General features: G+C 44.4%; 1 protein-coding gene across 1 annotated transcript in view; it reads left to right on the top strand.

Annotated features, from left to right (window-relative positions):
* Positions 1-777: 777 nt before the first annotated feature.
* Positions 778-13,432, top strand: part of LOC144781358 (cholesterol 24-hydroxylase-like) — a 394,520-nt gene continuing 381,865 nt past the window's right edge. Inside the window, exon 1 of the mRNA XM_078660146.1 lies at positions 778-1,033. Within this exon, the coding sequence (XP_078516272.1) occupies positions 897-1,033 (137 nt within the window). The 5' untranslated portion in view covers positions 778-896. The remainder of the gene's footprint in view (positions 1,034-13,432) is intronic.

The following is a 13,432-nucleotide window of genomic DNA, read 5'->3' on the forward strand; positions in this document are numbered from 1 at the left end:
GAATTACAGAAAATCGTAAACTTGCACTAAAGTTGCTATTGAGCTCTAGAGATCTTCAGTTTCCCAGACACCTAGGTGGGAGAAGAGTCATGCAAGGCTGTGTGGAGATATATATTGATGTCTAGCTACAATGGAGAGCCATTCAAGAGTCTAAAAATAAAACACAGCCCCCACACCTCAAGTCACTTCTCAACACTGCAAGGCTCCCAGGTATCAGACGAGATAAGTCGTGTACTGGACCGCTCTGAAGCAGCCAGCCTGCCATCCTCTCGTCCAATGTGACATCATCAGCTGGGAGGCTAGCGCAGTGGATTCAAGCCCCTGCAGCGCAGTGAAACCCCAGTAAACCCGGCCTACCGAGGGGGAAGAGGTCACCGTCCCCTCGGCCATTGCTGCGAGACACCTACGCAAGCACCTTGCAGCTGCTAAAAATAAAGACAGGCCACCGGACTTCCTTGAAGCGCCTAAAACATTATTAAGCCCCACACTCTGCACCCATGAGTGGACCAAAGCTGCAAGGTGCTCGAGTCTGAACAAACACGGACTGCTCTGCACCAGTCTAATGTGGCAGCCTCCTCTGCCCACGTGACTCAGATATGACCTCAATCGTCCTCAGAAACAAAGACCTCGATTTCTGTGTCATTTATAGTCACTTACTCACCTTTGGACTTGTGGCCGAGTGTGCTGCAGAAACAGCTGCACCCCTTGAACCCCCGCCACTCCCCACCCACGCGCTCACTCCTGAAAGGACACTGTATGTTATAATGCTCTTGGCAGCTGGCCATGCTGTCCCTCCCTGCCTTGCTCCGCCCTCATTTCACTGAAGATTATAACCTAACGACGGAGGTTGTTTTTCTAGAAATCAACAAGGAAAGAGCACAGAGTGGAATGCAGAAATGGACGCGTGGGGTTTACTTTCCTGGCTCCTGATCGTTGTGCTGGCCGGCGCCGCCCTGGCCTTCCTGCTGTACTGCTGTTATGTGAAATACATTCACACGAAGTTCGACCACATCCCGGGACCCCCCAGGGACAGGTTAGTCCAGATGCAGCTGAAAAGTAGAGAGGGCGGATGTTACGGTTGCCTTAATGTGCGAGGTTTACCTGTAACACTTGTTTTTGAAAAAAATAAAACCCTTTCATTACATAAAATGCAATTGATTCATCAAGGTGTGAGAGAATGCATTGATTTTTTTAGTGTCTTTTGCTAAAAGGTATTTTACTTACAAAATGATGTCATTTAACAAGACACGCGGAGATTAAGTGATTTGTCAAGAATCACAGGATGTGGATCCGACGCCGATACTCGAAGAGGGTTCCCCCTCCGAAGTTGTCAGCTCTGGCCGTTGCGCCACATCCCCTCTCTACGCTGACGGGTTTTCTGTGGTCAGTACCAGTGACTCAGCCAGGTTTACTTTTTGGGGCAGACATGAAAGGAATAACACATTAATACTTTTCGTATAGTTTTCTTCAATAAACCAGTTCCACCTGCCCGTCATGTCCCCCACTCCACCCCCCCCCCCCCCCACCCCTACCGCTCCCTCACACTCAGAGGCACTCGTTCACTATAATGCCGCTCTACCCACTCTCTCTAACACGGTGCCTGTATTGCAGTTGGCGATTTACAACAGGTCTTCTTATTTTCACAAGCTTAAAAAATGCTAGCCTGCGCAGTACTTGGTGTGTGCCCTCTAGACTTAAATACCCCTTTTGGCAACTTTATAAGGCTGTTAAGCATTCCTCCTGCATCCTGGTATACCTGCCAACTTTTTTCTGCAGGTTACAAGCTTGGGGTAACAGGAGTGCCAGATTGCAGAATGGTGCTCACGGTGCTCCAATTGCAGCCATAAAATGCAGCTATTGTCCTGTGTGAGGAAGGCGCATGCGGGCAAATTCTGTTCACCCAGACCTTGCAACATTGAACTTTCTTCTTATGTTTTGTCATCAATGAGGGAAGGGCATCTGAATCCTGCTTAGGCGATACCTGCCTTATTGTCTGCATGGGTCTACTTTTATACTATTTAAATGTTACGTGTATCAAAATATCAATGAATGTCAATTTTTTCCCAATAATCTGCAATGAGTATTTTTGTAAAACTATCTCACTTGGGATTGAGGTGCACAGTTGTGCTAAACAACTCCTAGTGAGAAGATAGTTAGTAGAAGGGTGTGGTTTTGGAGGAAGCGAGTGAGGTGCCGCACAGAGGTAGTGTACTTGACATAATATTTGGTGCCTTGACGAACACTTGTTTCAGAAAAAGGGGATACGAATCGAATTTCAGATGCAGCCAGTAGCATAGTCACTTTTTTGCATACCAGATCGTTCACCTTTTTCTGGACTGTGTTTTTACTGTTTTTAGGACTTTGTGTGCTACACCACTGCTAAACAGCAGGAAAGCACGTGATTCCCCGTATATAATATGTGTAGTACATTGGAACTACCTGGCCTTTTAACTTTCTTTCAAGTCTATTGTAAATCGGGCCCAAAATAGAACTATGGCATGGTAGCTTAAATGCCATATGTGGGCTATAGTGTGTATTTTGCACCAGCTGCCTATATGACAGAAATATATGTCTGCTAACAGCTCCACTCTACTATGGCTAAGCTGCATTTTAAATGCACTGCAGTGCAAGGAAAAGTGCCTTTGCCGTGTAGTAGAGGGTCATTTTCATTTTTCGTAGGTCACCCATTAAGTGCATTTTGTAAACCCACAGAGCAGGGTGCCAGTATGTAAAAATAGGCATTCTACTATTGGGGTTACTGTTCACGCACAATAAAATACAATCCAAAAGCTATTTCACTGTGCAGGCCGTATTTGACTTTTCCCTGAACAAGCCTTGATACGATTAGAATATTTATTTCCTATCTCTGGTTGAGAAAGAGCTACAAATATGCTTCATTATTTCGCACTTAATAAAAAAATCTATTTGATAGTGCAGTCAGATTTCGGAGATGCCAAAGAGGGCTTTTCCTATTCATTAATGGGACTCTCCCAGACAGCCAACTCAAGTCACAGTAAGAGGGAGTATCAGTTTTGTACACTTCCAGGTGGTAAAAGTGCTAATCTTAATAGGGGAGTGGGTAACTAGCCAAAGACAAGCCTGTCTGATGACAGCTGGGTTCTGCCATCCTTTGTGATTTTACAACAAGTTAAAGAGTGAGCGCTCCAAAAGGAGGTGGACTGACCACGAGAAAAGAGAATTGGGTCGTACAATTTCTCCAGTCACTGACTAGTGTGAGGATAAAGCTGGCACCTCAAAAACGGACTCCTCAGAACATTCCTGGATCTGGGAAAACTCCATATGTAGAAGAAGCCCATGCTGGAAGAAAACTCCTGACATTTTACTGCTGCTGTAAGAAAAGGACTCACAAGAACTCAAGAACCTCTGATTCCTGCTAATGCCCAAGGACTGATTTCCAAGAGTCAAATGGTTGACATCCTGTTTACCTGCTTCAAGGACACAAAGAGATGAGGGAATATCCTGAGTCTAAGAGGGCCCAGCTTACCACAGAGGAATGGACTCTGCAGGAGACTTGGTTAGAAAGGGACCTGAGGTGCTAGGGCTGCAGTACTGACCAGAAGGAACTTTACCAGCTCTTGGAGACCAAGGGCCTGATTTAGAGTTTGGCAGTTCGATGCACCGTCTGCCTTATTACAAGTGCTTTATTATGAAATAATGCGGTTTTAAGAAGACGGACGGGATACCTGTCATGTTTGTGATGGACTACCCATCTGTCAAACTCTAAATCAGGCTCTAAGTCTGAAGGCAAAATCTTTATGTACAGTAGCACTTGTTGTTTCTGACCTCTCCATCACGGTCAGCATAAAATTGCATCTAGGCCCTGGTTCTTCTTTTCGTTGACACTTTAGTGTTTTAAAGAGTGTTTTGCCTTAAAATGTAATATCTCAGCTTCTTCTTAGCCTACTTTAATGATCTTATGCCTGTTTGTTCATTATGTTTTCTAAATTGATTTGAGAATTTTACTGTCTTGTGTACTTAACTTTAAGATTGTTGGTACTGCTTCAACTTAACACCATTTCTTTGGAGGTTGACTGATGCTTGTGCCATAGCTTCCAGGGGTTGAGCAGAGATTTTCTCTTTCTCAGAGTTTTGACCAAAAGAGATTGACTTCATTGAGTTGGTAGAGCCAACCCTCTCCCAAATGAATAACCTAATTCCTGACTGAGATGTTTTCTCATTAGATTACGCTTATTTCTAGCTGACTGTTTCCCGTTTCATCCTAACGGCCGGTCTTATTACTAATTAGATCCACTCAACTTCAAGAAAGGGGGACCAGTTCACAGAGGCATGTATACAAACGTAATTGTACACATGTAAAGGTGTGTCTGACCAACCTTAGAATTCAGAACTGTTGATGGTCTAAAAGAATGGAGGCTGAATTTTCCTTGCACGTAGGTTATTCACCTTTGTACAAATCTTGAAACTAGGAGTTGATTGGTGTATGCCCAAAAGCACAAATGGAAAGTTACTACATGTAATTTTGCATGCAAAGATCCTTTGAACTCCTTTATCACCATATGCATTGACACGGAAGAAATATTCTGTAGAGGAAATCATTATTGTGCTTTGCTCCTAAGCAGGGATAGGAAAAGAGCCACACCTGATACACCTCCCTTTTGTCATATAATTGCATCCTGTCCAAGCAACATGCAGGGAGAGATGACCACCCATGCATTGAGTGTTAGTATATAAAGGCCAGTACTGGGGTATGAGTCTTTGTCAACAATATGTGGCGCATCATGGTATTTACAACATGGGGTAGTCCTTGCAGTCCAATCAGCACCAACCAAAAGGATCAAAAGAGACCGTTCAAGGACCAGAACAAGGTCCAGGGGGACATACTGTATTTGCATTACAAGAATCTGTAATTGGTGAAGCAGAACAAAATACCAGGGTGCGTAAGAAGGTCCAACAGCTATTCAGATTCTCGCGTGTGGCCTTCAGTTCACACCTGCAACATCTGCTGGTCAAACCCCAAAAAGTTGCAGGCCTCCTACCCCTTAACCCCTTCCCCAGTGTAGAGCCAGACCCAAACCCTTACCTTGGATAAGTACTGCATGGCTAGGTATGTGGATGATAACTCTTTGGAGGTGCATGCCCGTGCCTATCCCTTTTATCACACGCCACATATCACTTTCATGGAAAACCTTCCCACAAGCACATCCTGGAATTTTGTATCAACAAAGTGGAGAGTCCTATACAATGCAGATTATTCGCTATACACTTGCTGGCTTGCAGCAAGCACTTATAGTCCTAGCAATTTATGCTCTACAGAAAGATTTTAAAATTAACTATGAGAAAAGCCAGATGTAATTTTTAACATCAAATTTAGAGGACATTTGACGCATATGTTGACATAGTGGAGGAAGATATATACCTGGGGGTAGCTATATGCATGGACACTAATGAACAAGTACAAATCTGTCAAAGCACAATCCTATTTTGAAACCCCTTGGTCATTAAATCTAAAAACATATTTTTTAAAAGCACGTTTTGGCCTTTTCCCCAGATCATCACACACAATGCCATGGCTGCGCACAGCAGAATTGATTCCTTGCCAGTTATGCAGTAAAGGATAAGACTTTAACAATATAACCCATAGTCAATGGATTGTAAGAAGCTAGCCTGTCAGTGAAGTAATAGCAGGCCTTCCCAATTAGGTATGCCTGTTTGGAAAAGAAAATTCTTTTCTTTAGTCCCCTCACTCACCAGAGGTTGCCTTTAGGTGACATGCTTCATCATTGGGGCTTTCCAAGCATCTACTGCTTGGGGCGTGCTGCGACTTGCGAAGGATACGTAGGAGCACTTTTGTTTGAAACTATGTGTGGTGCGGTGTATGGTGGAGTGGCAATTAGTGTGAGTTAAAAATATCTAGATAGTAAGCCAACACATTTATTCTTGCCTCTAGTTGGTATGCTAAAAAGAGGTTAGATATAGGATTTAGATCATTAATGTGGTCAAAAGCCTAGTTATCTTGTCGACATGTTTCAAGGTGTCCCCTACACCTTTTCTTCAGGACCACATGGGGACCAGCTCCATGTATGCCACTCCGGTTGTGAACCTAGAAATGAGGTTAACAATTAAATGGAAAGACACACCTAATGTGTGTATCTATTTTGTATACATACGGTTTAGTGATGAATCCGTAGTATCTGTATTTAGGAAAGAAATAATAAAATTAGTACAAGGAGCCTGCCCCCATGGGCAGGCCAATTCCAACACAATAGTTATTCCTCACGAAATGTGCCTATGGAGTGAAATCTTACATAAGGTGATCAGTATGGTGCCCCTAAAAAAAGGAGGAAAACGAGGAATACAGAACAAATGGTGGTGGTCCTCCATTAACGTCTATGCATAGTATTCCTGTTCAGAAGAAATAAAATAATCTGTACATGTATATATACACACATCCATATGTACCCTTAAAGCACACTCATTATGGATGCACACTCACAACAGAGACAGACATGACATAAAACATAAATCAATTTCCAGTGAGGGTACTGGACAGTTGGTAAACGTACTTGGGTATTAGCAATAATATGCCCCATGGTCTGCCTGGGTGGAGGGGCCTACAGACCCTGTTGGATCACAATACAGTAGTATGCAATAATGACAATATTGAACCATTGTTGTAGCATAGAATTTCAACTGCTTATAATTCATTTAGGGTTGTAATGAACAATTCTTATGTACAAATAAATAAATGTCCATTTTTCTTATGTGTACTCCTGTCCCTACAATCATAGGAGATATTGACTGATCGAAGAACTTTATCGTTAAATTCAGACAGAGATGTTCACACTAACTATGCTGGTTTGTGCTCGTCGCCGCTATCATAGCGTGAATGGACGTTCCATTGTTATTTTTGAGTACCCCGTTAAAAAGGACCTGTTGTATTTCTTTTAGACCTGGTAAATGTCTGTGCCCATTATATAGTTAGTTCCCAACAGTAAACCCTCTTTTGCGGCATTCCTGAATCGAGTGTTCTTTAATTTCGAGTGGATTGGAATAGGTCGAGTGGAATTATAAGGTGCGCATAATAGGCGGGAGGTGGAGATTAGCCTTTGCGTTCTATGTTTGACCGCATATAAATGAGTGTCGATTACTTACATTGGCTCGGCATCCCTCCGTCTTCTCAGAACCTAGTTGTCCCACAGCGGCCGTATCTTACCGTTACTGAATCACGGGGCCGTTTATGAGTATTTCCGGGTCGTTTTTGCCAATGACCACGTGATTGGGCAAAGAAAGACTAGTGCCTCTACCTTATTACTAATGGCCTGTTGTAGTTGCCATTATTTACTGGAAAAATTGAGCCGGTCTTCTTAGTTACTATGATCTCCTTTTCATTGAGAAAAGTAAAGTAATGGGAAACGGTCCTTATCTTTTTGGGGCAATACTCGGAAATTATTAGAGGAATGGAAAGGGGGTGGGTTTCGAACCCCGTCCTTCGACGTGTTATGGTGGCCATTTTGGGTTGGGCCAAATTTTCTGGGTTTTACAATGTGGGCTCGAACGAAAGGGTCTAGAGGCCCCATAAATGGAAGAATTAAATTAATGCCAATACGTTAATGGTTATGAATAAAAATAAGAAATTAAAATTAAAATTAAAAACTAAAACTAGAAATACTAATTTTCAATTAGAGGGTAAACTCCATTCGATACCTTTGAGTTTATGGCAGCATTACTTAGTTACATGCCGCAGGTAGTAGTGACAAAGTGTTGTAGAAATTCACAGTTCTCTTTACTTAAAGTTTTTTTAGGGGGATTGTAATCATCTTGAGAACTGCCCCCACGGTATATTCTCATTAAGTCCCATACTGTCTGTGTGCTATATGAACACCCATCTTTGTTCTTTTTCTAGTAGTGACTGTTCAAGGTTATCACATTGTTTTATGTGTTCAAGGATTACCCATCGTAGATCGTTCGGGATATGCTGTTTTTCATTGAAATGGGCCGGCATCTTAGTGCTTGCTCTGTGTCATCTAATGTTGCTGTGATGTTCGCAAATCCTGGTACTTGCTTTCCTTGGCGTCATTTCCACATAGTGTAAATTACAGACACAGGTGATGAGGTATACAACTCCCACTGTATTACAATTTGTGAATTTGCGTAGTTCCCATGTTTGGCCTGTGTTGAAGACCACTTTTTTTGTGGTGTTGCTGAGGTGGCACACACTACAGTTGCCACATGGGTGGGGGCCGGTTGGAAGAGTGCTGATGGCTTTTTGTGTGCCTCTGTCATTTGGTTTTGGGCAAGTGTGTACCAATACATCTTTTAGGTTTTTTGCTCGCCTGTGGGAAAACATAGGAGTGGGTATGTTCATTTTGCCACTGTTCACTATTTGACAATGTTTCTTGACAAATTTAGCGACTTGGGTTGATGCGATGTCGAATGTAGTATACATATTGGTTTAGCTTCTTTTCCTTTATCTTCCTTTTCATAGCATTCAAGTAGGGAGTCTCTGTGGTTGTTCCTTGCTCTTTTCTTAGCCCTCATAATGGTTCTAGTTGGGTATTGACGTATTTTTAGTTTTTCAGCAAGCTCACTGGCTTGTGTGTCGTAATCCTTGGTGTCCGAACAGTTCCTTCTCAATCTCAGGAACTGGCCAAATGGGAGGTTTTCTTTTAGGTGGCGTGGATGGAAGCTGTTGTATAGTAAGAGGCAATTCTTAGCAGCAGGTTTGAAATGGGTTGTGGTCTTGAGAACACCATCCCAGCAAAAATGGTAAGATCTAGGAACACCAATTCTGATTTGCTCATTGTGTATGTGAATTTTAGGAAAGCGTCCTGGGTGTTGAGCCAATTAATGAAAGTGGCTGCTTCTGCTTCGTCACCTTCCCAGATCACTAGAATACCATCAATATATCTTTTCCATTCCAGAATCTTTTGGCATTGTGGGTTCTGTTGTGATAGGATTATCTGTGCCTCCAAGTGGTGGACGTACAGTCCTGCCACACTTGGAACAAAAGTACTGCCCATGCTGGTGCCGTGTTATTGTCTAAACAGAAGGTCTTCGAACTGGAAGAAGTTTTCTGTGAGTGCCCACTTGCAACATTCCAGTACCACATGTTGGGGTGTGTGGTATTGCCAATTTGAACTGTACATTGTTTCTTCCAGGATGTCCAGAGTTTCTTTATGAAGTAAGCTGGTATAAAGGCTTTCCACATCTAGCCCTATCAGGATATGTTTATTCAGGTCAAAAGTGAGATCCTTCAGTAGACACAGTACTGCCTTGGTGTCTTTGAGATAGGCATTGGTGGATTGAATTAAGGGACACAAGAAGGCGTCTGCAAACTTGGAAAGTGGCTCCAAAATGGAACCAATACCCGAGACGATGGGTCTCCCAGGGGGGTTCTATAATGATTTGTGTATCTTTGGGATCATGTAGAAATATGGTATCTTTGGTTTTTTGTTGCTTAGGAAGTCTCCTTCTTTTTTGGTGATCTAGTCATGAGCAAGTGATTGTTCTATCATGCTGGGGATCCCTATCCTGAGTCTTTCCGTGGGATCTTCTTTAATCCGTATGTAATTTCTTTCGTCCTCAAGTAATCTAAGGCATTCATGTCGGTATGCTTCTGCGTCTTGTATGACAATTCCCCCTCCCTTGTCTGCTGGTTTAATGGTGATTGTTTTGTTGTTGGCCAGTATATTTTTTTATTAAACATTTTATTGCAGTCAGTAACAGCCACACGGCACATCATTGTAATGCAGTCCTTCTAAATAACATACTTCTAGCCCTCTTACATGAGCATGGTACACAGCCATTTAGCCAACAGCCCTGGTCGGGCAGGCGGCGTATATCCCTCATGGCACAGTAAAAGATAGTGCTTTCGGACAATAACAACCAGCACCACTGGGTGAGTATGAAAAAATATATACCCCCAGTGTGTATCGCTTAAACATTCTCTATGTGCACCTGTTCATTGATAATTTCGATCTCTTGTGTTCTGCCCTTGCTAGCTCCACAGCGGTGCACTGACTGCCCAATCAACTTTCACACTAACCCTCTCTTATTTCGAAGTACTATGTTCCATCCCCCCAGGCCTCAACCAATACCAGCCGGCTCATTCACGCTCTGGGCTTCTCTATCACATTCCTCCTCTTGTGTCTCTTCAGCCGCCCTTGCAGTAGTCTGCACATAGGTAATATATAGACCCCAAAAATTCTTTGGTCTGCTCCTGGGAGGCAGCAACTCACTATAATGTTCCCATTGCGCGGAACAGTACATCATATCTTGTGTCCACTGTCGCAGCGTTGGGACCGGCCCTCTCATCCAACATATAGCTGCACCCCTTTTGGCTATAAGCAGCCCCATATCCAGTAGTCTGCGCATTGCTCTAGGCAGGTCCTTCGAGTATCCCAACAAGGCTAGCAACGGATCTGGTGTAAGTTCGGCCTCTACCACCTTGCTTAACTCCACAAATACACTTTCCCAAAAGGAATAGACTCCCGGGCACAACCATGCCAAATGAAGGAAGTCCGCAACCGGCGAACTGCACCTTTTGCATCTCGCCTCTTCACGCAAGCCACTATCTACGCAATCGTTCAGGAGTATAATATATTCTATTCAGATATTTAAAGTGGACCAGCCTATATCTACCGTGCAGTGACACTTTTTTTGTCGCGGTACAGCAATAAGTCCACCTGTCATCGTCCAATTGAACATCTAGGTCACGTTGCCATGCAAGTCTGGCAGCTGTATACTTATGCGTCCTATGTGACATTGCTATCTTGTAAATAGCTGTTACCATTTTCCCGGGTGATGTGTTCCTCATAAAATGCGACAATTCCAGAATCTCTGACGGTTCTTCTAAACCTTCGCCTAGCTGTGTCCTCAGAGCGCTCCTCACCCTATGGAATTGGAAACTGGTTAGAAGCGAGACACTATCCAACGTACTTGTCGCCTGCTCCAGAGTGCAAACCGTCCCATCATGAAATAGATCCCCTGCTACCTTCATGTTCAATTCTTGCAATGCCGTTAGAACTCCACGCTCCGTACATGGCCTCAGCCATCTCATCCACTCTAGTGGCATAGTCGGAGAATACAACAATGCGCCCACCTGATTCTGTAACAGCCAGTTCCACGCATGTCTAGTAGTATTCAAGGAATCCACTTTACCCGTCCTGCGGTCAACAGGCTCCATTATTATTGCCGGTAAAGGAAGGCGCTCAGCAAAGAGCCGCTCCATCCGCAGGAAGGGGACGTCCGTCCCACCATGTATCCAAGCATGCAACTGTGCAGCTTGCGCCGCCCTATAGTAGAGTTCTAGATCCGGAGCGCCCAGATCCCCCAAGTGACATGGCAGTGTAAGCACTCCCCACTGGACCCTAGCTTGCTTTCCTTCCCATGCCAACTTTATCATCAATTGCCTTAGCCTGAAAAAAAAGGTACGCGGAAGCACCAAGGGGATATTTGTGAAGAGGAACGATAATCTTGGGAGGACTATCATTTTCATAATAGAGGTACGCCCCATCAAGGACAATGGTAGTCGACACCATAGCTCAACCTCATCTTCCAGTCGTGAAATAGCCACGCCATAGTTTTCTCTGAAAATGATATCAGAATCTGTGTGCAGCTGAATGCCCAGGTATCTTACGGAGTCAGTCGTCCACTGCAACGGGTATTCCATTTCAAACTCACATGTAACTGGTGTAAGTGGATAAACTAGGGATTTATCCCAGTTAATCCGGAGTCCAGACAGCGCGCCAAATCTGACTACCTCCCTGATAACTGGGGCCAAATTAGTCTCTGGATCCCTTACATACAAAAGCGTGTCGTCCGCATAGATGGACACTATTATTTTTTACTTCGGGAAGCCAATGCCTTCGTTCCCATGGTACTCCCTCAAGGCACAAGCCAAAGGCTCCGCCACTAGAGCATACAGCAACGGGGACAATGGGCACCCTTGTCTGGTGCCCCTAGTAATATTAAAAGGAGCTGTGACCAAGTCACCAATCCGCACTCGGGCCGTGGTTTTGAAATAGAGAGTACCCAACAGCTGCAAAAACACCACCCCAAGCCCCATTCTCGTCAATACTTGCTTTAAAAACGGCCACTCCACAGAGTCAAATGCTTTTTTCATATAGAGGAAAACAGCCACCACTTTGTTTTCCAGGCGAACGTGTTGCATCGCGCCAAATACTGTACGAATATTATAAGTAAGATTCCTAGCCGGAATGAAGCCAGCCTGTTCCGGGGCCACCAGAATATGGGACATCAGAGCAAGCCTGGTGGCCAATATTTTCGCAAATATTTTAACGTCTACATTGAGCAAAGACAATGGGCGGAACAACCTGCACTCGTCAAGAGACTTGCCCGGCTTAGGGATGGCCACTAGCATGGCCTTGCTTATGGAAGCGGGTGCCGTACCCGTAGTACACATATCGTCGAACAGGGCTGCGAGGTGCGGCAACAATTGTTCCAAAAACGTCTTATAGAACGCAACAATCAAACCATCTGTTCCTGGAGCACTACCTGCTCTCATGCCGCCGATAGCCTCAATTATGTCATCTCTCCTGATTGTGTGCACTCCAAATATTCAGCTGTCTGGTCATCCGAACCTGCCGATCTGGAACTATAGAGTTCCTCATAATACTGTCGAAAGCGTTCTTCTACCTCCGACTCCTCAGTCAATAACTCTCCACTATCCGCCTTAATCTCAGTGATTTGAGTCTTACCACGCCTCGCTTTCATTAACCGTGCCAGTACAGATCCCGGCCTCTCTCCCTCTCCATACACACGCGCCGTGGCATACTTCCCCATGTGTTTCACTTCACTATCTGCAGCCTCATGGTAATCCTCCAGTGTTGATTTAATTTCTTCATCTAGGGATGCATTCCCCTCAGCATTTCGCCTCCAGATCCGCTAAAGTTCTACGAATAGTCCTAAGCACTCCTGAATGTTTGACCATCACCACCTCTCGGATGTACGCCTTAAATGCCTCCCAGACAATTTGGAAGCTATCAACCGAGCCAGCGTTTGTTTCAAAGAAAGTATCTATGGCCTCCGCCAGTTTCTCTCTGAACACCGGGTCCAGTAGGGAATAAGGCGGAAATCTCCACGTGAAAGGCGTTATTCGCCTACCCGGGCGCTCCAATACCAACAATCGGGGAGAGTGATGCGACAGTGTGCGCGGCAGCGTCGAGCAGTGTCGTACCTTATTAATCAAAGCTGCGGAAGCCATTCAGTAATCTATTCGGGTGTGTATGTTAAGGTAAGCTGAATAGTGCGTGTATCCCCCTTTCCCTCCATTCCTCACTCTCCACACATCGCACACATCCAGACATATCATAACCTCCTCTAGCTTCCTTGCCGCCGCCGCCGGGCTCCAAACCGGACCCGCCGATCTAGCCAATTCCGGGTCTCTCACCAAATTAAAGTCCCCTCCCTATAGTATCTTAACATCCCC

Source organism: Lissotriton helveticus, chromosome 9 (assembly GCF_964261635.1).
Source record: "Lissotriton helveticus chromosome 9, aLisHel1.1, whole genome shotgun sequence".
NCBI classification, from domain to species: domain Eukaryota; kingdom Metazoa; phylum Chordata; class Amphibia; order Caudata; family Salamandridae; genus Lissotriton; species Lissotriton helveticus.